This window comes from Pseudophryne corroboree, chromosome 1 (genome assembly GCF_028390025.1).
Source record: "Pseudophryne corroboree isolate aPseCor3 chromosome 1, aPseCor3.hap2, whole genome shotgun sequence".
In the NCBI taxonomy this organism is placed as follows: domain Eukaryota; kingdom Metazoa; phylum Chordata; class Amphibia; order Anura; family Myobatrachidae; genus Pseudophryne; species Pseudophryne corroboree.
The window spans coordinates 1,178,984,637-1,179,009,419 of record NC_086444.1 but is presented as its reverse complement, the minus strand read 5'-3'; the positions used below and the strand labels follow the sequence as shown (position 1 = coordinate 1,179,009,419).

Sequence of the window (24,783 nt, the reverse complement as noted above, 5' to 3'; positions counted from 1 at the left end):
GGCCCCCCTCCTCCTTCTCCCCCGCAGCACAGCCTTGTCTCCTTCCGGCTGCAGGGGGAGGAGCCCGGGGGCTCCCTGCACACGTCATCTCCTGGATCTGGGAGGTGACGGAGACCACCGCTGACCCCCTCAGACATCATCGAGGGGGCCTCCTATACCGCATTGCGATATTAATCGCATATGTTACTACATATACGATTAGTATTGCTGCGGTAGGCGGCAAGGGACGTCGATGAGAATAGTAAATCCTGCCCTTAGTCAGTAATCACTCACCTTCCGAAGCGGGGTTTTCTTCTTTGAGTGTCAGGAGCCGGTCCTCTGCAGCAGCATTGAGTATGTAGTGTGTGTGAGTGTGTGCATGAGTGTGAGTGTATTCCCCCTGGAGACAACAGCTTGGAGAACTACATCTCTCAGTAGCACGTGAGCCTTTCAGCAGCCACCTCCCCAGTGGAAGATGGACTGGGGACCATTTTTAAAAAATTGGACAAAACGGGTATCGGGAGCATGCATACCCGCGGTGATCCTGTTTACCTCACTAAACCTCCCATCCAATTGAATTCCCTCCACTGAGCGGAATTCATAAAGCTATTTGATGAACTTTTATTTTATTTATTCATTAACACTTGTGCATATTTGGCAGGACGATGGCAATAGGATGTTTTGAGCCTGATTCAGAGATGTTGATGTTGCGAGCTATGCAGCAATTTTGTTTTCTACTGCGCATGTATATAAGTCACACATGTGCCTCCATGGTCGTGTGAAGGTGGCCGCAGTGAAGATTTATTCACAAAGTCAGTGACAGTCTGTTACGAGTCGCTGCTGCTGCTCTTTTCTGTTTGTGTTTCTGGCTGTCTCCTAGCAACCTTGAAGTTGGTTACTGTGTGTAGCAGCACACCTGTTTGGGAATGCTTTGTTTGCTGACTCTAGTCTGTTTCTTGTGAAAGTCAGGAGCCTGGTGGATGCGAAGCAGCACAGCTGCAGAGAGTTGGTAATTAGGGGAGGCTGGCTGTGCTGTGACTCTCATAGCTCGTCTCCTATATATGTGTTGTCTGTCTCTCACTTCATACTGGTTATAGTTCCTGGTTGCAGCGGGAGCCCTTGTCTCTAGCTTCTAGTACTAGTCGTGGAAATCTTTCTCTGGATATTCTGCTACTGTCCTCTGCAGTATTCCTGTGTTCAGTCGTATAGTCAGATGTATAGTTATCAGCATCCAACTCAGTTATACCTGTGTCTAGCTGTGTCAGTACATATATTCATCAGCATCCTACTCTGTGTCCATTGCATTATCTATCTTGATTGCTTTTGTTATTTCTGCTTATACTATTCCTCGTCTCCCTGCTATACAGTCTTGTGTTTCCTTAGTTATTTATCTCACCTGTATACCATCAGTACTGCCAATCCAAGTGGCTCTGTCTCTTCGTTGTTTTGGTCTAACTTCTTCCTGTAGTGTATTGTCTGTGTATGTTCTTTATGTTTTCTCATTGCCCGAAAGCTGTCCAGAGTTTGGGAGACTTCTGTGTTTAAGTGTCTATTGTTTGTTCTCCAGTCTATTGTCATAGAGCTTCTCCTATCCTCTTTTGGTCTTTCGTTTCCAACGGCATTGATCCAGGTCACTCAGGGGTTGAGCCATTACTACCGCCAGTGGCGTAAATCCTGGTGGGCATCCCAGTACCAGTAGGCGCATCAAACCTTATGGGAAAAGCGTCTCTTATAGGCATGAAGACCTGCTGGTAGGTTCTCAATCCCGGGTGTACAGGAGTCACTGCCTGAAGACCTTCAAGAGACGCAAACCCTTCGGAAAATAGGCAGTACAGATGGTGTAATGGTTAGCATTACTGCCTCACAGCACTGAGGTCATGGGTTCCATTCCCACCATGGCCGTAACTGTGTGGAGCTTGTATATGCTCCCCGTACTTGTGTGGGTTTCCTCCGTGTACTCCGGTTTCCTCCCACAATCCAAAAATACATTGGTAGGTTAATTGGGTTCTAATAAAAAAATTAACACAAGTGTGTTCACGCTCTGAAGCCCATGGTTTTGCCGCCTGCACACGCACACCGGTGTGCGCGGGCTATCATGATGTGATCACTTCCCAGAAGGATGCGATCACGTCACGATTGACAGGTCACGGGCGTCCAGGGGCGGCGACGCAGCATGGGGGGGGGGGGTAGGCCAGGAAACGCAGGCACATCATCGGCCAGCCAATATTGTTTCCTGTAAGAGGAAACATGGTGGCGGTGCCCGTGCCTACACAGCTAAGTTGCGTAGGCAGAGGTCAACCTTCATTTGAGGTTTTAGCGATGGGATCACAATTCAATTGCATGTGTGGCGATAGGGTGGGGTGCAGCCTCCCTGGGTGGCCTAACCCCCCTGGGTGACACCTAAACATCCCCCTTCCGTAATCCGCCCACTATACTTACAGTCGCGATGTCGGCTATCAGAATTCCAGCCTCGGTCTCCTGACCCTGTCGGGATTCTGGCATCGACATTCTGATGGGTGTCGGGATTCTGGCGACTGTATTCCGACTGCTGGGATCCCGACAGTCGGCAACTTTACTGCATCCCAAGGGGAGACCCACAGGGAGGGAGTCCCCCACCATGATTCCAGCTATCCCCAGGTGAGTTGGCACAAGGCTGGTTCTCTCAGAGCATCAGGCCCGCAAAAATGCATGTGCGCCCCCCTGTTCTCATCCAGCACCCGATGCCCTGTGAGAACCATGGGAACAACCCTTGTAGTAGTTCCAGCAGCTCCCAGCCACCATAATTTAGTTTTTCGTGTTCAAATACACTTGCCAAGAAATACTGGCCATTTCCCTGCCGCGGAATGACAGGCTATAAGCCTTAGCTTCTGATTGGTCAGGGCGTGGGTTAGAAGCAGCTAAACTACGAATGCTAGACGTCCCAGATTTTCCAGGATCGTGCCAGAATTGGGGTCAGGGCTCAGGCATCCCGAAAAAAGTTTTTGAGACGCCCAAATGTCCAGGTTTTATGGGGAGGGTGGCTGGAAAGGTGGAAGAGGCTGCGCGGAAGCGTAGGATGTTCCTGCACACTCAGATGACGTGTCCATGGTCCCCAGTGGGCAGCTGCATGTTATGACAATTCCTGTCATCTCTTTCTGTTTTTTATTGGCTCCAAACTGGGGAGTGGATAGGGTGGCTCAAGGACACATCGTGGAGCTGACCAATTCCGAGCAGAACCGACTGATTCCAGGACCAACCAAGGCTTTTCTCATTGTGCCCCATTGTGCTGAACAGGCTAGTTGTCACTGTGGAAACTGTGTGTGTGGGGTGGGGGTACTATAGTGCCTCCAGCCCAGCCTGGCAAAGCACAGTACTGATAGCAGCTTTGTTTTTTGGGGGTTTTGGTTTTTTTTTTTTTTTTGGGGGGGGGCAGCGCTGTGTACCCCACTCCTCACCAATTTATGCGCCACTTTCCTAGGCTGAGAGCACTGGTGCTGGTTATACTTTGTGGGGTGAGTAGCTGTAAGTAGCCATGGGAAGCGGTTACAATACCACTAGTTGGAGACCCCCCGCACACCTTCTCACAGGTATCGCGGGGGGCCTCCGTCACTGCATTGCGATGCTAATCGCATATGTTAGTACATACGTGGTTAGCTTCGCTGCGGTAGGCGGCGATGTATTTTAATCCATCCAGCCCTATGTCCTTCAGTATTTAACAAAGAGCAGGAGTATGTCACTGTCAGGGCTGGTTCTAGCCCTTTTGGCGCCCCGGGCGGAAAATAGGGGCATGGCTTCATACAGGGGGCGTGGTCAGTTACGCCCCCTGTAGAGTTGTGCCCCCATTTGTGCCCCCTGTAGGAGTAGCGCCGCTTACACACAAAAAAAAATAATTAATACTTACTATCCCCGCTCCTGATTCCCGACCTCTGCAGACCTCCGCCGGCGCAGCTCCTCTCCTCGGATCTATGGGACAGATAGACACTAGAGGTCAATTATGACCCCTAGCGTCTGTGTCAGTCCCACAATGCTGTGCGGTGCGCGATGACGTCATCGCGCACCGCACAGCAAAGGTCCTCTCCACGAAGGGAAACTAGACGGGTAGCGTCTATTTCCCTTCACAGCGGGGGACACAGCGGACACAGCAGGGGGCACAGTAGCGGATCTTGCCCTGGTGCAGCGCCCTCCGGAAGGCGGCGCCCCGGGCAAAAGTCCTGCCTGCCCGTGGCAAGATCCGCTACTGGTCACTGCACCACTGACACCATCTATAGATGACACAGTAGCCCAGCAACAGAGCGGAGGATGTGCCTAGGACTGGGATGTGGCTGGAACTCGCCGGAGAGGTAAGACGTGTTAAATACCAAGAGCATATTCATTAATATCACTGCAATACTAACAAATATGCCGCCGGTAATAAGACTCGTTATTAAAAGGGCCCCTTAGCATACCATCCAGCTGGACCTTTTTAACAGGTACAGTACCTTTTCTTTATGGTCTGTACCGATTTTTGGCTCTCCAAACTTCCATTGAAAGTATAGGAAAAGCCCTTTACCCGTGGCCACGCCACCTGTTCTAATTTGTACCGATTTTTATGTGTAAAATGTTGGAGGGTATGCCTTAGTGTTTAAAAAAAATAAAAATAAAAAAACAGAACAAAAACATATTTATCATTTAAATAATAAAAATAAAATCGGGCAGACCATGAGGAAACTTAAAAAAATAATAATAGGTAACTGCCTATCGAAGCCCCTGTCCCCGTGGGTGCGCCATGTGTTACTATAGCTGCCCGGCAGATGTTCCCCATTGCAGTGGCAAATTGTCATCGCTTCTACTTGGTGAATAAAGATTGTTTAAAAAAAACAAAAAGAAAAAAAAATCACCTGCAACTGCAGCAGCGGCAGCGGGGAAGCCGGGCAAAGGGCGCAGGATGGGGGACGAGGCAGCCAGCAGCATGGGCACGGTGCTCTGCGTCCTCACGGGCGCCTCCCGCGGCTTCGGCCGGAGCCTGGCCCGGGAGCTGTGCCCCAGGTTAATGCCCGGCTCAGCGCTGCTGCTGGTGTCCCGCACAGAGGAGGCGATGCGGGCGCTGGCGGCGGAGCTGGAGTACAAGCAACCGGGGGTCGCTGTGCGCTGGGTGGCGGCGGATCTGGGCACGGGCGATGGGGTGAGGAGGACGGTGCAGGCGGCCCGGGAGCTGCAGGGGCTGGGCACGGCAGCAGGCAGGCTCCTCATCATCAACAACGCAGGTACGCCGATTTATCATCGTCTGCGAGCGAAGTGATTGCGATGTTCTCATCGATGTTCTAATGGGGCATTGCCCATATGGGCCGCTTGTGGGTGGTCTGACCTCCAGCCCCCATACAGAGCCATAGGGCAGGTGGCAGAGCAGGGACTGCTTCATTGTGCCCTGATGGGCATGCTGGGACTGCTAGTTCCACCACAAGCATCGATGCATGACTGCCAGGGCTTGCTGGGACATGTGGTTCCACAATAATATGCCAGTTGCAAAAAGCAGTTTCAGTCTCTTCAAAACAGTAGCAATGCTGAGTGACGACAGATGCCACCCTGAGGGCACACAGCACACTGACCTGCCATGCACTGCCATAGGCGGGCACAGGGGGTGTCACAGGTAGACGCCAGGCCAGACTGCCTCATCGCATTTAATAGCGATGACTGCGGTCTGTAAGCGCTATTGGGGTCTATTCATGAAGCAGTGATAAAAGTGGAGAAGTGAGCCAATGGCAACCAATCAACGATGCTGAAGTTAGCTTCTTATTCGGCCAGCTTCTTATTCACTTCTTATTCAAGCTCCAGCTTCTTATTCACTTCTTATTCGAACGCCAGCTCCTTATTCAGTTCATACAGTTTTGCAAGGGTTAATGAGTCTTGGGTCACAAATTTGACACCTGAAATCAACAGAGTAGGTTCACTTACATATCACCCACTTGTATTTTGCCTGGCCCAATGCTGTTTTGGGCATGAAATACACTGGCAAAGTGGGCACACACCATATTTTGAATAAGTAGCTGTAGTTTTGCAAGGGTTAACCAGTCTTGGGCCACAAATGTGACCCCCGAAAACAACAGAGGGTGGTCACTTGCATGTGACCCACTTGTATTTTGCCTGGCCCAACGCTGTTTTGGGCATGAAATACACTGGCAAAGTGGGCACACACACCATATTTTACCATTTTGAATTAGTAGCTGTAGTTTTGCAAGGGTTAACTAGTCTTGGGCCACAAATGTGACCCCCGAAAACAACAGAGGGTGGTCAGTTGCATGTGACCCACTTGTATTTTGCCTGGCCCAATGCTGTTTTGGGCATGAAATACACTGGCAAAGTGGGCACACACACCATATTTTACCATTTTGAATAAGTAGCTGTAGTTTTGCAAGGGTTAACCAGTCTTGGGCCACAAATGTGACCCCCGAAAACAATAGAGGGTGGTCACTTGTATGTGACCCACTTGTATTTTGCCTGGCCCAACGCTGTTTTGGGCATGAAATACACTGGCAAAGTGGGCACACACACCATATTTTGCCATTTTGAATAAGTAGCTGTAGTTTTGCAAGGGTTAACCAGTCTTGGGCCACAAATGTGACCCCCGAAAACAACAGAGGGTGGTCAGTTGCATGTGACCCACTTGTATTTTGCCTGGCCCAATGCTGTTTTGGGCATGAAATACACTGGCAAAGTGGGCACACACTAAATTTTACCATTTTGAATAAGTAGCTGTAGTTTTGCAAGGGTTAACCAGTCTTGGGCCACAAATGTGACCCCCGAAAACAATAGAGGGTGGTCAGTTGCATGTGACCAACTTGTATTATTTTGCCTGGCCCAACGCTGTTTTGGGCATGAAATACACTGGCAAAATGGGCACACACTAAATTTTACCATTTTGAATAAGTAGCTGTAGTTTTGCAAGGGTTAACCAGTCTTGGGCCACAAATGTGACCCCCGAAAACAACAGAGGGTGGTCACTTGCATGTGACCCACTTTTATTTTGCCTGGCCCAACGCTGTTTTGGGCATGAAATACACTGGCAAAGTGGGCACACACACCATATTTTACCATTTTGAATAAGTAGCTGTAGTTTTGCAAGGTTTAACTAGTCTTGGGCCACAAATGTGACCCCCGAAAACAACAGAGGGTGGTCAGTTGCATGTGACCCACTTGTATTTTGCCTGGCCCAATGCTGTTTTGGGCATGAAATACACTGGCAAAGTGGGCACACACACACCATATTTTACCATTTTGAATAAGTAGCTGTAGTTTTGCAAGGGTTAACCAGTCTTGGGCCACAAATGTGACCCCCGAAAACAATAGAGGGTGGTCACTTGCATGTGACCCACTTGTATTTTGCCTGGCCCAACGCTGTTTTGGGCATGAAATACACTGGCAAAGTGGGCACACACACCATATTTTACCATTTTGAATAAGTAGCTGTAGTTTTGCAAGGGTTAACCAGTCTTGGGCCACAAATGTGACCCCCGAAAACAATAGAGGGTGGTCACTTGCATGTGACCCACTTGTATTTTGCCTGGCCCAACGCTGTTTTGGGCATGAAATACACTGGCAAAGTGGGCACACACACCATATTTTACCATTTTGAATAAGTAGCTGTAGTTTTGCAAGGGTTAACCAGTCTTGGGCCACAAATGTGACCCCCGAAAACAACAGAGGGTGGTCAGTTGCATGTGACCCACTTGTATTTTGCCTGGCCCAATGCTGTTTTGGGCAGGAAATACACTGGCAAAGTGGGCACACACTAAATTTTACCATTTTGAATAAGTAGCTGTAGTTTTGCAAGGGTTAACCAGTCTTGGGCCACAAATGTGACCCCCGAAAACAACAGAGGGTGGTCACTTGCATGTGACCCACTTGTATTTTGCATGGCCCAACGCTGTTTTGGGCATGAAATACACTGGCAAAGTGGGCACACACACCATATTTTACCATTTTGAATAAGTAGCTGTAGTTTTGCAAGGGTTAACTATTCTTGGGCCACAAATGTGAGACCTGCAATCAACAGAATGTGGTCTCTTACATATCACCCACTTGTATTCTGCCTGGCCAAACATTGATTTGTGAATTAAATACGTTGGGAAAGTGGGCACAACCACCATATTATAATTTACCATTTTGAATATGTAGCTGTAGTTTTGCAAGGGTTAACTAGTCTTGGGCGACATATTTGATACCAGAAATCAAGGGTTAGATTAGCTCCTTATTGCACAGGGGAGTCATAAAGAGTCTATGTTGAGTTAAAGTTGTCTGAAGTCAGCTTCTATCCTTGCTTGAAGGAAGCTATACTCAGCAGGATTGGGGTGGCGGGTCCCAGCAAAGCCCAAGAATATTATGAGTTGCAGCTGAACCCATCTGATCCTCCAGTGGTCAAACTGGCATAATTGGCCAAACTGAGTAAAACCTGGTTACAGACAGATAAAAACTCTTCTCAGTGGGTAGTGGAAGTGATGGCTCTAGACGGGTCTGGGACTCTAGGTCGACCAGAAAAAGGTCGACACACCTTAGGTCGACGCCAATTGGTCAACACACCTTAGGTCGACATGGACAAAAGGTCGACAAGAACAAGGTCGACATGGAAAAAGGTCGACATGAGTTTTTTATGTTTTTTTGGTGTCGTTTTCTTCGTAGAGTGACCAGGAACCCCAACTAGTGCACCGCATCACCTCGCATGGCTCGCTTCGCTCGCCATGCTTCGGTCATGGTGCCTTCACTCCGCTCCGCTTTGCACAGATTACCGTTCCAATCGTAGTCCACGTGGATGAAAAAGTCCCAAAAAAGAAAAAAATTGTGAAAAACTCATGTCGACCTTTTTCCATGTCGACCTAAGGCGTGTCGACCAATTGGCGGCGACCTACGGTGTGTCGACCTTTTTGTTGTCGACTTGGAGTCCAGATACCCTCTAGACCAGGCTATACGGGTATTAGACTGTGGTGTAAAACACTGGGCCTTTGCAGGCTGACCCCCAGACAATTGAGGAGCTAGCAGTGGTCATTGAGAGGTACCTGACCCTGGGAAAATAAGAATTTACTCACCGGTAATTCTATTTCTCGTAGTCCGTAGTGGATGCTGGGTACTCCGTAAGGACCATGGGGAATAGCGGACTCCGCAGGAGACTGGGCACTCTAAAAGAAAGATTAGGTACTATCTGGTGTGCACTGGCTCCTCCCTCTATGCCCCTCCTCCAGACCTCAGTTAGGGAAACTGTGCCCGGAAGAGCTGACATTACTAGGAAAGGATTTGGAATCCAGGGTAAGACTCATACCAGCCACACCAATCACACCGTACAACGTGTGATAACTATACCCAGTTAACAGTATGAATAACAAATGAGCCTCATTAACAGATGGCTCATAACAAAACCCTTTAGTTAAGCAATAACTATATACAAGTATTGCAGAGAGTCCGCACTTGGGACGGGCTCCCAGCATCCACTACGGACTACGAGAAATAGAATTACCGGTGAGTAAATTCTTATTTTCTCTGACGTCCTAGTGGATGCTGGGTACTCCGTAAGGACCATGGGGATTATACCAAAGCTCCCAAACGGGCGGGAGAGTGCGGATGACTCTGCAGCACCGAATGAGCAAACTCAAGGTCCTCCTCAGCCAGGGTATCAAATTTGTAGAATTTTGCAAATGTGTTCGAACCCGACCAAGTAGCCGCTCGGCAAAGTTGTAAAGCCGAGACCCCTCGGGCAGCCGCCCAGGAAGAGCCCACCTTCCTCGATGGAATGGGCTTTTACAGATTTAAGATGCGGCAGTCCAGCCGCAGAATGTGCAGGTTGAATCGTGCTACAGATCCAGCGAGCAATAGTCTGCTTTGAAGCAGGAGCACCCAACTTGTTGGGTGCATATAGGATAAATAGCGAGTCAGTTTTCCTGACTCTAGCCGTCCTAGAAACATAGATTTTCAGGGCCCTGACTACGTCCAGCAACTTGAGTTTCTCCAAGTCCCGAGTAGCCGCAGGCACCACAATAGGTTGGTTCAAATGAAAAGCTGATACCACCTTAGGAAGAAATTGGGGACGAGTCCTCAATTCCGCCCTATCCATATGGAAAATCAGATAAGGGCTTTTACATGACAAAAACCCAATTTGAGGCCCATAGTCACCCCTGACTGTAGGAAGTGCAGAAATCGACCCAGCTGAAATTCCTCCGTTGGGGCCTTCTTGGCCTCACACCAAGCAACATATTTCCGCCATATGCGGTGATAATGTTTTGCGGTCACATCCTTCCTAGCTTTAATCAGCGTAGGAATGACTTCCTCCGGAATGCCCTTTTCCTTTAGGATCCGGTGTTCAACCGCCATGCCGTCAAACGCAGCCGCGGTAAGTCTTGGAACAAACAGGGCCCCTGCTGCAGCAGGTCCTGTCTGAGCGGCAGAGGCCATGGGTCCTCTGAGATCATTTCTTGAAGTTCTGGGTACCAAGCTCTTCTTGGCCAATCCGGAACAATGAGTATAGTTCTTACTCCTCTCCTTCTTATTATCCTCAGTACCTTGGGTATGAGAGGAAGAGGAGGGAACACATAAACCGACTGGTACACCCACGTTGTCACTAGAGCGTCCACAGCTATCGCCTGCGGGTCCCTTGACCTGGCGCAATATCTTTTTAGCTTTTTGCTGAGGCGGGACGCCATCATGTCCACCTGTGGCCGTTCCCAACGGTTTACAATCAGCTGGAAGACTTCTGGATGAAGTCCCCACTCTCCCGGGTGGAGGTCGTGCCTGCTGAGGAAGTCTGCTTCCCAGTTGTCCACTCCCGGAATGAACACTGCTGACAGTGCTATCACATGATTCTCCGTCCATCTAAGAATCCTTGTGGCTTCTGCCATTGCCACCCTGCTTCTTGTGCCGCCCTGGCGGTTTACATGGGCGACCGCTGTGATGTCTGACTGAATCAGAACTGGTTGGTTTTGAAGCAGGGGTTCTGCTTGACTCAGGGCGTTGTAAATGGCCCTTAGTTCCAGAATATTTATGTGTAGGGAAGTTTCCTGACTCGACCATTGTCCTTGGAAGTTTCTTCCCTGGGTGACTGCCCCCCAACCTCAGAGGCTTGCATCCGTAGTCACCAGGACCCAGTCCTGTATGCCGAATCTGCGGCCTTCGAGCAGATGAGCACACTGCAGCCACCACAGCAGAGACACCCTGGCCCTCGGGGACAGGGTGATTAACCGATGCATCTGGAGATGCGATCCGGACCACTTGTCAACAGATCCCACTGGAAGATCCTTGCATGGAATCTGGCGAAGGGAATTGCTTCGTAAGAAGCTACCATCTTTCCCAGGACTCGCGTGCAGTGATGCACCGACACCTGCTTTGGTTTCAGGAGGTCCCTGACCAGAGATGATAATTCCTGGGCCTTCTCCTCCGGGAGAAAAATTTTCTTCTGTTCTGTGTCCAGAATCATGCCCAAGAAACAGCAGACGCGTTGCAGGAATCAGCTGCGACTTTGGGATATTCAGAATCCAGCCGTGCTGATGCAGCACTTCCTGAGATAGTGCTACGCTGACTAGCAACTGCTCTTTGGACCTCGCCTCTATAAGGAGATCGTCCAAGTACGGAATAATCATGACTCCATTCTTGAAATTGATCTTTTTTATATAAATGTTCAGTGATTTTAAATTTAGAATGGGTCTCACCGAACCGTCTGGTTTCGGTACCACAAACATTGTGGAATAGTAACCCAGTCCCTGTTAAAGGAGGGGTACTTTTGATTATCACCTGCTGAAGATACAGCTTGTGAATTGCCGCCAGTACTACCTCCCTTTCTCTGAGGGCAGCAGGCAAGACTGATTTGAGGTAACGGCGAGGGGGAGTCGCCTTGAACTCCAGCTTGTATCCCTGTGATACTACTTGCAGAACCCAGGGATCCACCTGTGAGCGAGCCTACTGGTTGCTGAAGTTCCGGAGACGTGCCCCCACCGCACCTGGCTCCGCCTGTGGAGCCCCAGCATCATGCGGTGGACTTAGAGGAAGCGGGGGAAGATTGTTGATCCTGGGAACTGGCTGTCTGGTGCAGCTTTTTCCCTCTTCCCTTGCCTCTGGGCAGAAAGGAAGCGCCTTTGACCCGCTTGCTTTTCTGAGGCCGAAAGGACTGTACCTGATAATACGGTGCTTTCTTAGGCTGTGAGGGAACCTGAGGTAAAAATGTCGACTTCCCAGCTGTTGCTGTGGATACGAGGTCCGAGAGACTATCCCCAAACAATTCCTCACCCCTATAAGGCAGAACCTCCATGTGCCTTTTAGAATCAGCATCACCTGTCCACTGCCGGGTCCATAATACCCTCCTGGCAGAAATGGACATTGCATTAATTCTGGATGCCAGCCGGCAAATATCCCTCTGTGCATCCCTCATATATAAGACGACATCTTTAATATGCTCTATGGTTAGCAAAATAGTATCCCTGTCGAGGGTATCAATATTATCTGACAGGGTATCAGACAACGCTGCAGCAGCACTACACATCCATGCTGAGGCAATTGCAGGTCTCAGTATAGTACCTGAGTGTGTATATACAGACTTCAGGATCGCCTCCTGCTTTCTATCAGCAGGCTCCTTCAAGGCGGCCGTATCCTGAGACAGCAGTGCCACCTTTTTTGACAAACGTGTGAGCGCCTTATCCACCCTAGGGGATATCTCCCAACGTGACCTATCCTCTGGCGGGAAAGGGTACGCCATCAGTAACTTTTTAGAAATTACCAGTTTCTTATCGGGAGAAGCCCACGCTTCTTCACACACTTCATTCAACTCATCTGATGGGGGAAAAAACACTGGCTGCTTTTTCTCCCCAAACATAATACCCTTTTTAGTGGTACTTGGGTTAATGTCAGAAATGTGTAACACATTTTTTATTGCCGTAATCATGCAACGGATGCCCCTAGTGGATTGTGTATATGTCTCATCCTCGTCGACACTGGAGTCAGACTCTGTGTCGACATCTGTGTCTGCCATCTGAGGTAGCGGGCGTTTTGATGGCCTTTGAGACGCTTGGGCAGGCGTGGGCTGAGAAGCCGGCTGTCCCACGGCTGTTACGTCATCCAGCCTTTTATGTAAGGAGTTGACACTGTCGGTTAATAGCTTCCACATATCCACCCACTCTGGTGTCGACCCTGCAGGGGGTGACATCACATTTATCGGCACCTGCTCCGCCTCCACATAAGCCTCATCAAACATGTCGACACAGCCGTACCGACACACCGCACACACACAGGGAATGCTCTGACTGAGGACAGGACCCCACCGAAGTCCTTTGGGGAGACAGAGAGAGAGTATGCCAGCACACACCACAGCGCTATTTAATCAGGGATTTACACTAAGACAAGTGATTTTCCCTATAGCTGCTTTACATTACAGTTTTGCGCCTAAATTTAGTGCCCCCCCTCTCTTTTTAACCCTTTGAGCCTGAAAACTACAGGGGAGAGCCTGGGGAGCTGTCTTCCAGCTGAGCTGTGAAGAGAAAATGGCGCCAGTGTGCTGAGGGAGATAGCCCCGCCCCCTTCTCGGCAGACTTCTCCCGCTTTTATATGTAGTTTATGGCGGAGGAATTTGCACATATATAGTTTATTTGACTATATTATGCGCTGTTCGCCATTGTAAGGTACTCAAATTGCAGCCCAGGGCGCCCCCCACCCCCCCAGCGCCCTGCACCCATCAGTGACCGGAGTGTGTGGTGTGCATAGGGAGCAATGGCGCACAGCTGCAGTGCTGTGCGCTACCTTAATGAAGACCGAAGTCTTCTGCCGCCGATTTACAGGATTCTCTTCTTGCTTCTGGCTCTGCAAGGGGGACGGCGGCGCGGCTCTGGGACCGGACGACCGAGGCTGGGCCTGTGTTCGATCCCTCTGGAGCTAATGGTGTCCAGTAGCCTTAGAAGCCCAAGCTAGCTGCAAGCAGGTAGGTTCGCTTCTCTCCCCTTAGTCCCTCGTAGCAGTGAGTCTGTTGCCAGCAGATATCACTGAAAATAAAAAACCTAACAAATACTTTCTTTTCTAGAAGCTCAGGAGAGCCCCTAGTGTGCAACCAGCTCGGGCCGGGCACAGATTCTAACTGGAGGAGGGGCATAGAGGGAGGAGCCAGTGCACACCAGATAGTACCTAATCTTTCTTTTAGAGTGCCCAGTCTCCTGCGGAGCCCGCTATTCCCCATGGTCCTTACGGAGTACCCAGCATCCACTAAGACGTCAGAGAAATTTTAATAAAGCCAAGCAAGGGTTACAGCCAGTACCTAAGCCCAATACCCAGATCCCCATTGTTAAACCAAACAGCCCGTCTCCAGTCATATGTTTTGAGTGCAGAGAGCCCAGTCATGCACAGCGGTACTTCCTAAAGCAGGGTGAGCTAGTGGATTGCAGCTCAGGGAAAACCGCACAACCTGTATTCAGTATGGCGCCTGGAATTATTTCCCCAGCTGAAACTACCGTTTCATCTGATGGTACAGATTGAAGGCTGGGATATCTGGGCCTTGGTTGATACTGGCAATGAATTGTCTATCATCTCTGCTAACCTGGTTCTTCCCGGGTCTGGCCAGGTTGTGCTTCTGGTAAAGATGCTATGTATACTTGGTGACATAGAAGAATGCCCATGAGTGCACCTGCTGGTGGTGATTAAAGTAAGACCAGTAAAAATGGTAGTCACAGTAGCTTCCAAACCTCCTTATCCACTAATCCTGGGCCAGGACTTCCCACTGTTGCAGGAGTTTGTTACCTGGCATGACATTGGCAGACAGACAAAGGTTAAGCTGTCGCAGGGGCCAAGATCTACTGGAAGCCAAGGTTGTATGACTGTAAAGCCCTCTCTTGCCAGTGAGATTGAGACACATTAGTCCCCCATTTGCGAAAGAGTGTCTTTGCAGGACTTTAGGCGAGATCAACATAACGATGGCAACTTGTCCAATACTTTTTAAAATGTGGTAGTGGTAAATGGTAAGGTAAACTCTGCTTTACCACCTAAAGGTGTACCTTACTTTATGTGAAAAAAAAATTTGTTTTACCTTGTAACTTATTTGCAAGGTAAAAGAGTAGACCAGTTGCTGATTCCCCAAAAACATGAGCAGCTGGTATTGAGGGCGGCTCACATGCATTTATGGGGTGGCCATTTAGGGGAGAGGAAAACTCTCCAGCGTATCCAGCTATGGTTCTCCTGGCCAGGCATTCATGCTGCAGTAAAAAAATATTGTCAGGGATGCCCAGTGTACCAAAAGAATGCACCCCAGACAGAATTTAGGGCGACCTTGGTTTTTCTGACTATAATTTCTATGCCTATTGAGCCAATTTTTATAGATCTGATAGGGCCAGTAGAAAAATCGGATCATGGGCATCAGTATATATTGGTGACGGTGGACTACTCCGGGTACCCGGAGGCCATAACACTATGTAACATGAAATCTAGCACTATTGTCAGGGAGTTCTTGATGCTGTATACCCGTCTAGGAATACCAATAGAGGTCCTGACCATCTAAGGTACCCCTTTTGTGTCTAAATTAATGAAATACCTGTGTCACCTGTTAAAGGTGGATAGAATTACCATTTCGGTTTACCACCCGCAGACAGACGGCTTGGTTGAATGCTTTAACAGAACCCTTATGCAGATGATGAAAAGGGCAGTGTCACAGGAGAAGCGAGATTAGGACCTACTCTTACCTTAGCTATTGTTGGCAGTTTGAGAGGTACCCCAAACCTCTTTTATTATTATTATTATTATTATTATCCTTTATTTATACAGAGACTTTATATAGAGACTGTATGGGGTTTAGACCCTTCAAACTCCTCTATGGTAGACAACGCAGAGGGATACTAGATCTATTAAAAGATGGGTGGGAGCAGCAATTGTCCCAAAGGGATGCGGTCAAGATACCGCCGGACAGAATCCCGGCGGTCGAAATACCGACGCCGGAACTCCGACCGGCACAATCCCGACATATTCTGCCTCCGTGGGTGTCCACGACACCCATAGAGGGAGAATATAATAGTGTGCCGAGCATAGCAAGGCACTGTGCCTGCAGCGTGGCGAGCGAAGCGAGCCCGCAAGGGGCTGCGTTCTGCTCGCCACCCCTGTCGGGATTGTGCGGTCGAAATTCCGGAGTCTGTATTTCGACCGCCGGGATCCCGTCCAGCGGGATTTAGTACTGATCCCGTCCCAAGAGCCTAACATCGTTCAGTTTGTGTCCCAATTGTATGGCTGTCTAAGGCAAATTGCGCCACTTCTGACCAAGCATATGGTAAGAGCTCAACAGAATCAAAAACGCAGTCATGGCGTTACTGCTGTCAACTCTCAATAGGGGCAACAAGGTACTGATACTTGTGTCTAGGTACGGCAGGAAGGTAGAAGGAAAGAGGTAAAAGTCTACCATGTGAATTTGTTGAAGCCTTGGAAAGTGCCAGTCATCCCTCTTTAGTGGCCATGAAAACCCCAGAATGTCAGGTGCCTACTGAAGTAACTTTGAGTCCTAGCCAGAAACAAGAAGTGGTAAACTTAATAGCACAGTACCAGGTTGTGTTCTCTGCCCTCCTGGGGAAAACTCAAATCATACAGCATGACAATGTTACTCCATCCGGGGGGGTGATAAAGCAAAGGCCATATTGTATATCTGAGGCCCAACAGGCAGCAGTAAAACGGGAACTGGAAGTGATGCGGCGCTTGGGGGTCATAGAGTAGTCAAACAGTGAATGGAATAATCCCATTTTTTTTTAGAGCCCAAGCCTTTTGGAGCTTTGAGATTCTGTAATGACTTCAGAAAGTTAAATAAAGTTCCTCGGTTTGATTCCTATCCTATGCCCTGGGTTGATGAACTGGTAGAAACTTAGCAATAAGCCAGTATCTAACTACGCTAGATTTACTGAAGGGGTACTGGCAAATTCCTCAGATGGAAGCCGCCAAAGCAACAACAGCCTTCTCTACCACAGTGGGTTTGTTCCAGTCGAACCTTCCAAAGGTGGATGCAGTGTTACAGTCTCTACAGGCACAAGGGAGGGTTCACAGCTAACCTGGAGAAGTGTGCCATCATAACTGTGGAGGCAAAGTATCTGGGGTATATTGTATGCCAAGGGTAAGTTAAACCTCAACCCAGCAAGGTGGAAGCAATCTTCACATGGCCTAAGCTAAAATGTATGTCGCAACTCAGGATATTCTTTGGACTGGTGGGCTATTATCGTAGGTTCAGGGTTGGAACTTGCAGCGGTGCAACCGGTGCAATGCACCAGGGCCCCTCCACGATGAAGGGGCCCACAGCCGGAGGCACTACAATAAGTCAGACTGACTCATTACATGCCATCTGCAAGCCGCCGGTTCCCCTAAACAGAATGAGGCTGAGCTGGTGTGCTGAGCTGCAGTCTGGCCAGAGGGGGAGGAGGATGCAGTGAAGAAGTCTGGAGAAGGAGAAGGGGCCATCTTCCCCTCTCATTCACAGGCAGCCCAGCTGTTTCTTTTTGCTACCGGAGCATCACGCGACCATGCGGCTAAACTGTACATTCCTTGTAAGGCGGTCAGGCAGTTGGTGTTTATTTTTATTTTATTATACATTTCTCTGACGTCCTAGTGGATGCTGGGGACTCCGTAAGGACCATGGGGAATAGACGGGCTCCGCAGGAGACTGGGCACACTATAAGAAAGATTTGGTACTACCTGGTGTGCACTGGCTCCTCCCTCTATGCCCCTCCTCCAGACCTCAGTTAGATTTCTGTGCCCGGCCGAGCTGGATGCACACTAGGGGCTCTCCTGAGCTCCTAGAAAGAAAGTATATGTTAGGTTTTTTATTTTACAGTGAGACCTGCTGGCAACAGGCTCACTGCAACGAGGGACTAAGGGGAGAAGAAGCGAACCTACCTACTTGCAGCTAGCTTGGGCTTCTTAGGCTACTGGACACCATTAGCTCCAGAGGGATCGACCGCAGGACCCGTCCTTGGTGTTCGTTCCCGGAGCCGCGCCGCCGTCCCCCTTACAGAGCCAGAAGCAAGAAGATGGTCCGGAAAATCGGCGGCAGAAGACTTCAGTCTTCACCAAGGTAGCGCACAGCACTGCAGCTGTGCGCCATTGCTCCTCATACACACTTCACACTCCGGTCACTGAGGGTGCAGGGCGCTGGGGGGGGGGGCGCCCTGAGCAGCAATAAAATCACCTTGGCTGGCAAAATAACCACAATATATAGCCCCAGAGGCTATATATGTGGTAATTACCCCTGCCAGAATACAGAAAAAAGCGAGAGAAAAGTCCGCCGAAAAAGGGGCGGAGCCATCTCCCTCAGCACACTGGCGCCATTTCTCCCTCACAGTTCCGCTGGAAGGAAGCTCCCTGACTCTCCCCTGCAGTCTACACTACAGAAAAGGGTAAAAAAGAGAGGGGGGGCACAAAATTGAGGCGCAGTAAATATTATAGCAGCTATAGGGGACATAATTCAGTTAGTCCCTGCATTATATAGCGCTCTGGTGTGTGCTGGCATACTCTCTCTCTGTCTCCCCAAAGGGCTTTTGTGGGGTCCTGTCTCCTTTAAGAGCATTCCCTGTGTGTGTGTGCGGTGTGTCGGTACGGCTGTGTCGACATGTTTGATGAGGAGACTTATGTGGAGGCGGAGCAGATGCCTATAAATGTGATGTCACCCCCTGCGGGGCAGACACCTGAGTGGATGGACTTATGGAAGGAATTACGTGCAAGTATCGACTCCTTACATAAAAAATTTGACGACATGCCAAATGCGGGACAGCCGGCTTCTCAGCTCGTGCCTGCCCAGGCAATTCAAAGGCCATCAGGGGCTCTAAAACGCCCACTACCTCAGATGGCAGACACAGATGTCGACACGGATACTGATACCAGTGTAGACGACGATGAGTCAAATTTAATGTCCACTAGGGCCATTCGTTGCATGATTGAGGCAATTAAAGAGGTTTTACACATTTCTAATATAAACCCAGGTACCTCAAAGAAGGGTATTATGTTTGGGGAGAAAAAACTACCAATAGTTTTTCCCCCATCTGAAGAATTAAATGAAGTGTGTGAAGAAGCGTGGGCTTTCCCTGATAAAAAATTGGTGATTTCAAAAAAATTACTAATGGCGTTCCCTTTCTCGCCAGAGGATAGGTCACGTTGGGAAACTCCCCCTAGGGTGGATAAAGCGCTCACACGTTTGTCTAAAAAGGTGGCACTACCGTCTCCGGATACGGCCGCCCTAAAGGAACCTGCTGATAGAAAGCAGGAGGCTATCCTAAAGTCTATATATACACACACTGGTGTTATACTGAGACCAGCTATTGCTTCAGCGTGGATGTGCAGTGCTGCTGCTGCTTGGTCAGATTCCCTGTCAGAAAATATTGACACCCTGGGCAGGGACACTATATTGCTAACCGTAGAGCATATAAAAGACTCAGTCTTATACATGAGAGATGCACAGAGGGAGATCTGCCGGCTGGCATCTAGAATAAGTGCATTGTCCATTTCTGCTAGGAGAGGCTTATGGACTCGGCAGTGGACAGGGGATGCAGATTCTAAAAGGCACCTGGAAGTTTTGCCTTATAAGGGTGAGGAGTTATTCGGGGATGGTCTCTCAGACCTTGTTTCCACAGCAACAGCTGGGAAGTCAGCATTTTTGCCCCATGTCCCCTCAGCCTAAGAAAGCGCCGTATTATCAGGTACAGTCCTTTCGACCCCAGAAAAACAGGCGGGGAAAAGGCGGGTCCTTTCTGTCTAGAGGCAGAGGAAGGGGAAAAAAGCTGCACCACGCAGCAGGTTCCCAGGAACAAAAGTCCTCCCCCGCTTCTTCCAAATCCGCCGCATGACGGTGGGGCTCCACAGGCGGAGCCAGGTACGGTGGGGGGCCGCCTCAAAAATTTCAGCGATCAGTGGGTTCGCTCACGGATGGATCCCTGGATCCTTCAAGTAGTATCTCAGGGGTACAAGCTGGAATTCGAGGCGCCTCCCCCCCGCCGTTTCCTCAAATCGGCCTTACCGACAACTCCCTCGGGCAGGGAGGCTGTACTAGAGGCAATTCACAAGCTGTATTCCCAGCAGGTGATAGTCAAGGTACCCCTACTTCAACAAGGACGGGGTTACTATTCCACACTGTTTGTGGTACCGAAACCGGATGGTTCGGTGAGACCCATTTTAAATTTGAAATCCTTGAACACATACATAAAAAGATTCAAGTTCAAGATGGAATCGCTCAGGGCGGTTATTGCAAGCCTGGACGAGGGGGATTACATGGTATCCCTGGACATCAAGGATGCTTACCTGCATGTCCCAATTTACCTTCCTCACCAGGAGTACCTCAGATTTGTGGTACAGGATTGCCATTACCAATTCCAGACACTACCGTTTGGACTGTCCACGGCACTGAGGGTGTTTACCAAGGTAATGGCAGAAATGATGATACTCCTTCGAAAAAAGGGAGTTTTAATTACCCCGTACTTGGACGATCTCCTAATAAAGGCGAGGTCCAGGGAGCAGTTACTGGTCGGAGTAGCACTATCTCGGGAAGTGCTACAACAGCATGGCTGGATTCTAAACATTCCAAAGTCACAACTGGTTCCTTCCACACGCTTACTGTTCCTGGGGATGATTCTGGACACAGAACAGAAAAAAGTGTTTATCCCGCAGGAGAAAGCCAAGGAGCTGTCATCTCTAGTCAGAGACCTCCTAAAACCAAAACGGGTATCGGTGCATCACTGCACACGAGTCCTGGGAAAAATGGTGGCTTCGTACGAAGCAATTCCATTCGGCAGGTTCCATGCAAGGACCTTCCAGTGGGACCTCTTGGACAAGTGGTCGGGATCGCATCTTCAGATGCATCAACTGATAACCCTGTCTCCAAGGACCAGGGTATCTCTACTGTGGTGGCTGCAGAGTGCTCATCTTCTAGAGGGCCGCAGATTCGGCACACAGGACTGGGTCCTGGTGACCACGGATGCCAGCCTTCGGGGCTGGGGCGCAGTCACACAGGGAAGAAATTTCCAGGGACTTTGGTCAAGTCAGGAGTCGTCCCTACACATAAACATTCTGGAACTGAGGGCCATTTACAATGCCCTAAGTCAGGCAAGGCCCCTGCTTCAAAACCAGCCAGTTCTGATCCAATCAGACAACATCACGGCAGTCGCCCATGTAAACCGACAGGGCGGCACAAGAAGCAGGGTGGCGATGGCAGAAGCCACAAGGATTCTCCGATGGGCGGAAAATCACGTAATAGCACTGTCAGCAGTGTTCATTCCAGGAGTGGACAACTGGGAAGCAGACTTCCTCAGCAGACACGACCTACACCCGGGAGAGTGGGGACTTCATCCAGAAGTCTTCCTACTGTTGGTAAACCGTTGGGAAAGGCCACAGGTGGACATGATGGCGTCCCGCCTCAACAAAAAGCTAAAGAGATATTGCGCCAGGTCAAGGGACCCTCAGGCGATAGCTGTGGACGCTCTAGTGACACCGTGGGTGTACCAGTCGGTTTATGTGTTCCCTCCTCTGCCTCTCATACCAAAGGTACTGAGAATAATAAGAAGGCGAGGAGTAAGAACGATACTCGTGGTTCCGGATTGGCCAAGAAGAGCTTGGTACCCGGAACTTCAAGAAATGTTATCAGAGGACCCATGGCCTCTACCGCTCAGACAGGATCTGCTACAGCAGGGGCCCTGTCTGTTCCAAGACTTACCGCGGCTGCGTTTGACGGCATGGCGGTTGAATTCCGGATCCTAAAGGAAAAGGGCATTCCGGAGGAAGTCATTCCTACGCTGATAAAAGCCAGGAAAGAAGTAACCGCAAATCATTATCACCGCATTTGGCGAAAATATGTTGCGTGGTGTGAGGCCAGGAAGGCCCCTACAGAGGAATTTCAGCTGGGTCGTTTTCTGCACTTCCTACAGTCAGGAGTGACTATGGGCCTAAAATTGGGTTCCATTAAGGTCCAGATTTCGGCTCTGTCGATTTTCTTCCAGAAAGAACTGGCTTTACTGCCTGAAGTTCAGACTTTTGTAAAGGGAGTGCTTCATATTCAGCCCCCTTTTGTGCCTCCTGTGGCACCTTGGGATCTCAATGTGGTGTTGAGTTTCCTAAAATCACATTGGTTTGATCCACTTAAAACCGTGGATCTGAAATATCTCACGTGGAAAGTGGTCATGTTATTGGCTTCGGCCAGGCGTGTGTCAGAATTGGCGGCTTTATCATGTAAAAGCCCTTATCTGATTTTCCATATGGATAGGGCAGAATTGAGGACTCGTCCCCAGTTTCTCCCTAAGGTGGTATCAGCTTTTCACTTGAACCAACCTATTGTGGTGCCTGCGGCTACTAGGGACTTGGAGGATTCCAAGTTACTGGACGTAGTCAGGGCCTTGAAAATTTATGTTTCCAGGACGGCTGGAGTCAGGAAAACTGACTCGCTTTTTATCCTGTATGCACCCAACAAAATAGGTGCTCCTGCTTCTAAGCAGACTATTGCTCGCTGGATTTGTAGCACAATTCACCAGGCGCATTCTGCGGCTGGATTGCCGCATCCTAAATCAGTGAAAGCCCATTCCACGAGGAAGGTGGGCTCATCTTGGGCGGCTGCCCGAGGGTTCTCGGCTTTACAACTTTGCCGAGCTGCAACTTGGTCAGGGGCAAACACGTTTGCTAAATTCTACTAATTTGATACCCTGGCTGAGGAGGACCTTGAGTTCTCTCATTCGGTGCTGCAGAGTCATCCGCACTCTCCCGCCCGTTTGGGAGCTTTGGTATAATCCCCATGGTCCTTACGGAGTTCCCAGCATCCACTAGGACGTCAGAGAAAATAAGATTTTACTCACCGGTAAATCTATTTCTCTAACGTCCTAAGTGGATGCTGGGGACTCCGTAAGGACCATGGGGAATAGCGGCTCCGCAGGAGACTGGGCACATCTAAAGAAAGCTTTAGGACTATCTGGTGTGCACTGGCTCCTCCCCCTATGACCCTCCTCCAAGCCTCAGTTAGATCTCTGTGCCCGAACGAGAAGGGTGCACACTAGGGGCTCTCCTGAGCTTCTTAGTGAAAGTTTTAGTTTAGGTTTTTTATTTTCAGTGAGACCTGCTGGCAACAGGCTCACTGCATCGAGGGACTAAGGGGAGAAGAAGCGAACTCACCTGCGTGCAGAGTGGATTGGGCTTCTTAGGCTACTGGACATTAGCTCCAGAGGGACGATCACAGGCCCAGCTTGGATGGGTCCCAGAGCCGCGCCGCCGGCCCCCTTACAGAGCCAGAAGGCAGAAGAGGTCCGGAAAATCGGCGGCAGAAGACATCCTGTCTTCAACAAGGTAGCGCACAGCACTGCAGCTGTGCGCCATTGCTCTCAGCACACTTCACACTCCGGTCACTGAGGGTGCAGGGCGCTGGGGGGGGCGCCCTGAGACGCAATAATAAACACCTTGGATGGCAAAAAAATGCATCACATATAGCTCCTGGGCTATATGGATGCATTTAACCCCTGCCAAAATACATAAAAAAACGGGAGATAGGCTCCGCCCCCTTATCGGCGGCCTTATCTCCTCAGCACACTGGCGCCATTTTCCCTCACAGCTCCGTTGGAGGGAAGCTCCCTGGCTCTCCCCTGCAGTCACTACACTACAGAAAGGGTTAAAAAAGAGAGGGGGGCACAAATTAGGCGCAGTATTAACTATACAGCAGCTATAAGGGGAAAAACACTTATATAAGGTTATCCCTGTATATATATAGCGCTCTGGTGTGTGCTGGCAAACTCTCCCTCTGTCTCCCCAAAGGGCTAGTGGGGTCCTGTCCTCTATCAGAGCATTCCCTGTGTGTGTGCTGTATGTCGGTACGTTTGTGTCGACATGTATGAGGAGAAAAATGATGTGGAGACGGAGCAGATTGCCTGTAATAGTGATGTCACCCCCTAGGGGGTCGACACCTGAGTGGATGAACTGTTGGAAGAAATTACGTGACAGTGTCAGCTCTGTATAAAAGACAGTGGTTGACATGAGACAGCCGGCTACTCAGCTTGTGCCTGTCCAGACGTCTCATAGGCCGTCAGGGGCTCTAAAGCGCCCGTTACCTCAGATGGCAGATATAGACGCCGACACGGATACTGACTCCAGTGTCGACGGTGAAGAGACAAATGTGACTTCCAGTAGGGCCACACGTTACATGATTGAGGCAATGAAAAATGTTTTACACATTTCTGATAATACGAGTACCACCAAAAAGGGGTATTATGTTCGGTGAGGAAAAACGACCTGTAGTTTTCCTGAATCTGAGAAATTAAATGAGGTGTGTGATGATGCGTGGGTTTCCCCCGATAACAACTGAAAACACCACCTAGGGTGGATAAAGCGCTCACACGCTTGTAAGGGCTTTATCCTCTCCTGAGATGGCCGCCCTTAAGGATCCTGCTGATAGAAAGCAGGAGGGTATCCTAAAATGTATTTACACACATACTGGTGTTATACTGCGACCAGCAATCGCCTCATCCTGGATGTGCAGTGCTGGGTTGGCGTGGTCGGATTCCCTGACTGAAAATATTGATACCCTAGATAGGGACAGTATATTTTTGCCTATAGAGCATTTGAAAGATGCATTTCTATATATGCGTGATGCACAGCGGAATATTTGTCGACTGGCATCAAGTCTAAGTGCGTTGTCCATTTCTACCAGTAGAGGGTTATGGACACGTCAGTGGTCAGGTGATGCGTATTCCAAACGGCATTTGGAAGTATTGCCTTATTAAGGGGAGGAGTTATTTGGGGTCGGTCTTTCAGACCTGGTGGCCACGGCAACAGCTGGGAAATCCACGTTTGTACCCCAGGTCGCCTCTCAACATGAGAAGACGCCGTATTATCAGGCGCAGTCTTTTCGTGGATAAGCGG

At 49.6% G+C, this 24,783-nt stretch overlaps 1 protein-coding gene across 1 annotated transcript in view; it reads left to right on the top strand.

Annotated features, from left to right (window-relative positions):
• Nucleotides 1-4,816: 4,816 nt before the first annotated feature.
• SPR (sepiapterin reductase) overlaps nucleotides 4,817-24,783 on the top strand; it is a 54,375-nt gene continuing 34,408 nt past the window's right edge. The window contains exon 1 of the mRNA XM_063925250.1: nucleotides 4,817-5,201. Coding sequence (XP_063781320.1) covers nucleotides 4,883-5,201 — 319 coding nt within the window. The 5' untranslated portion in view covers nucleotides 4,817-4,882. The remainder of the gene's footprint in view (nucleotides 5,202-24,783) is intronic.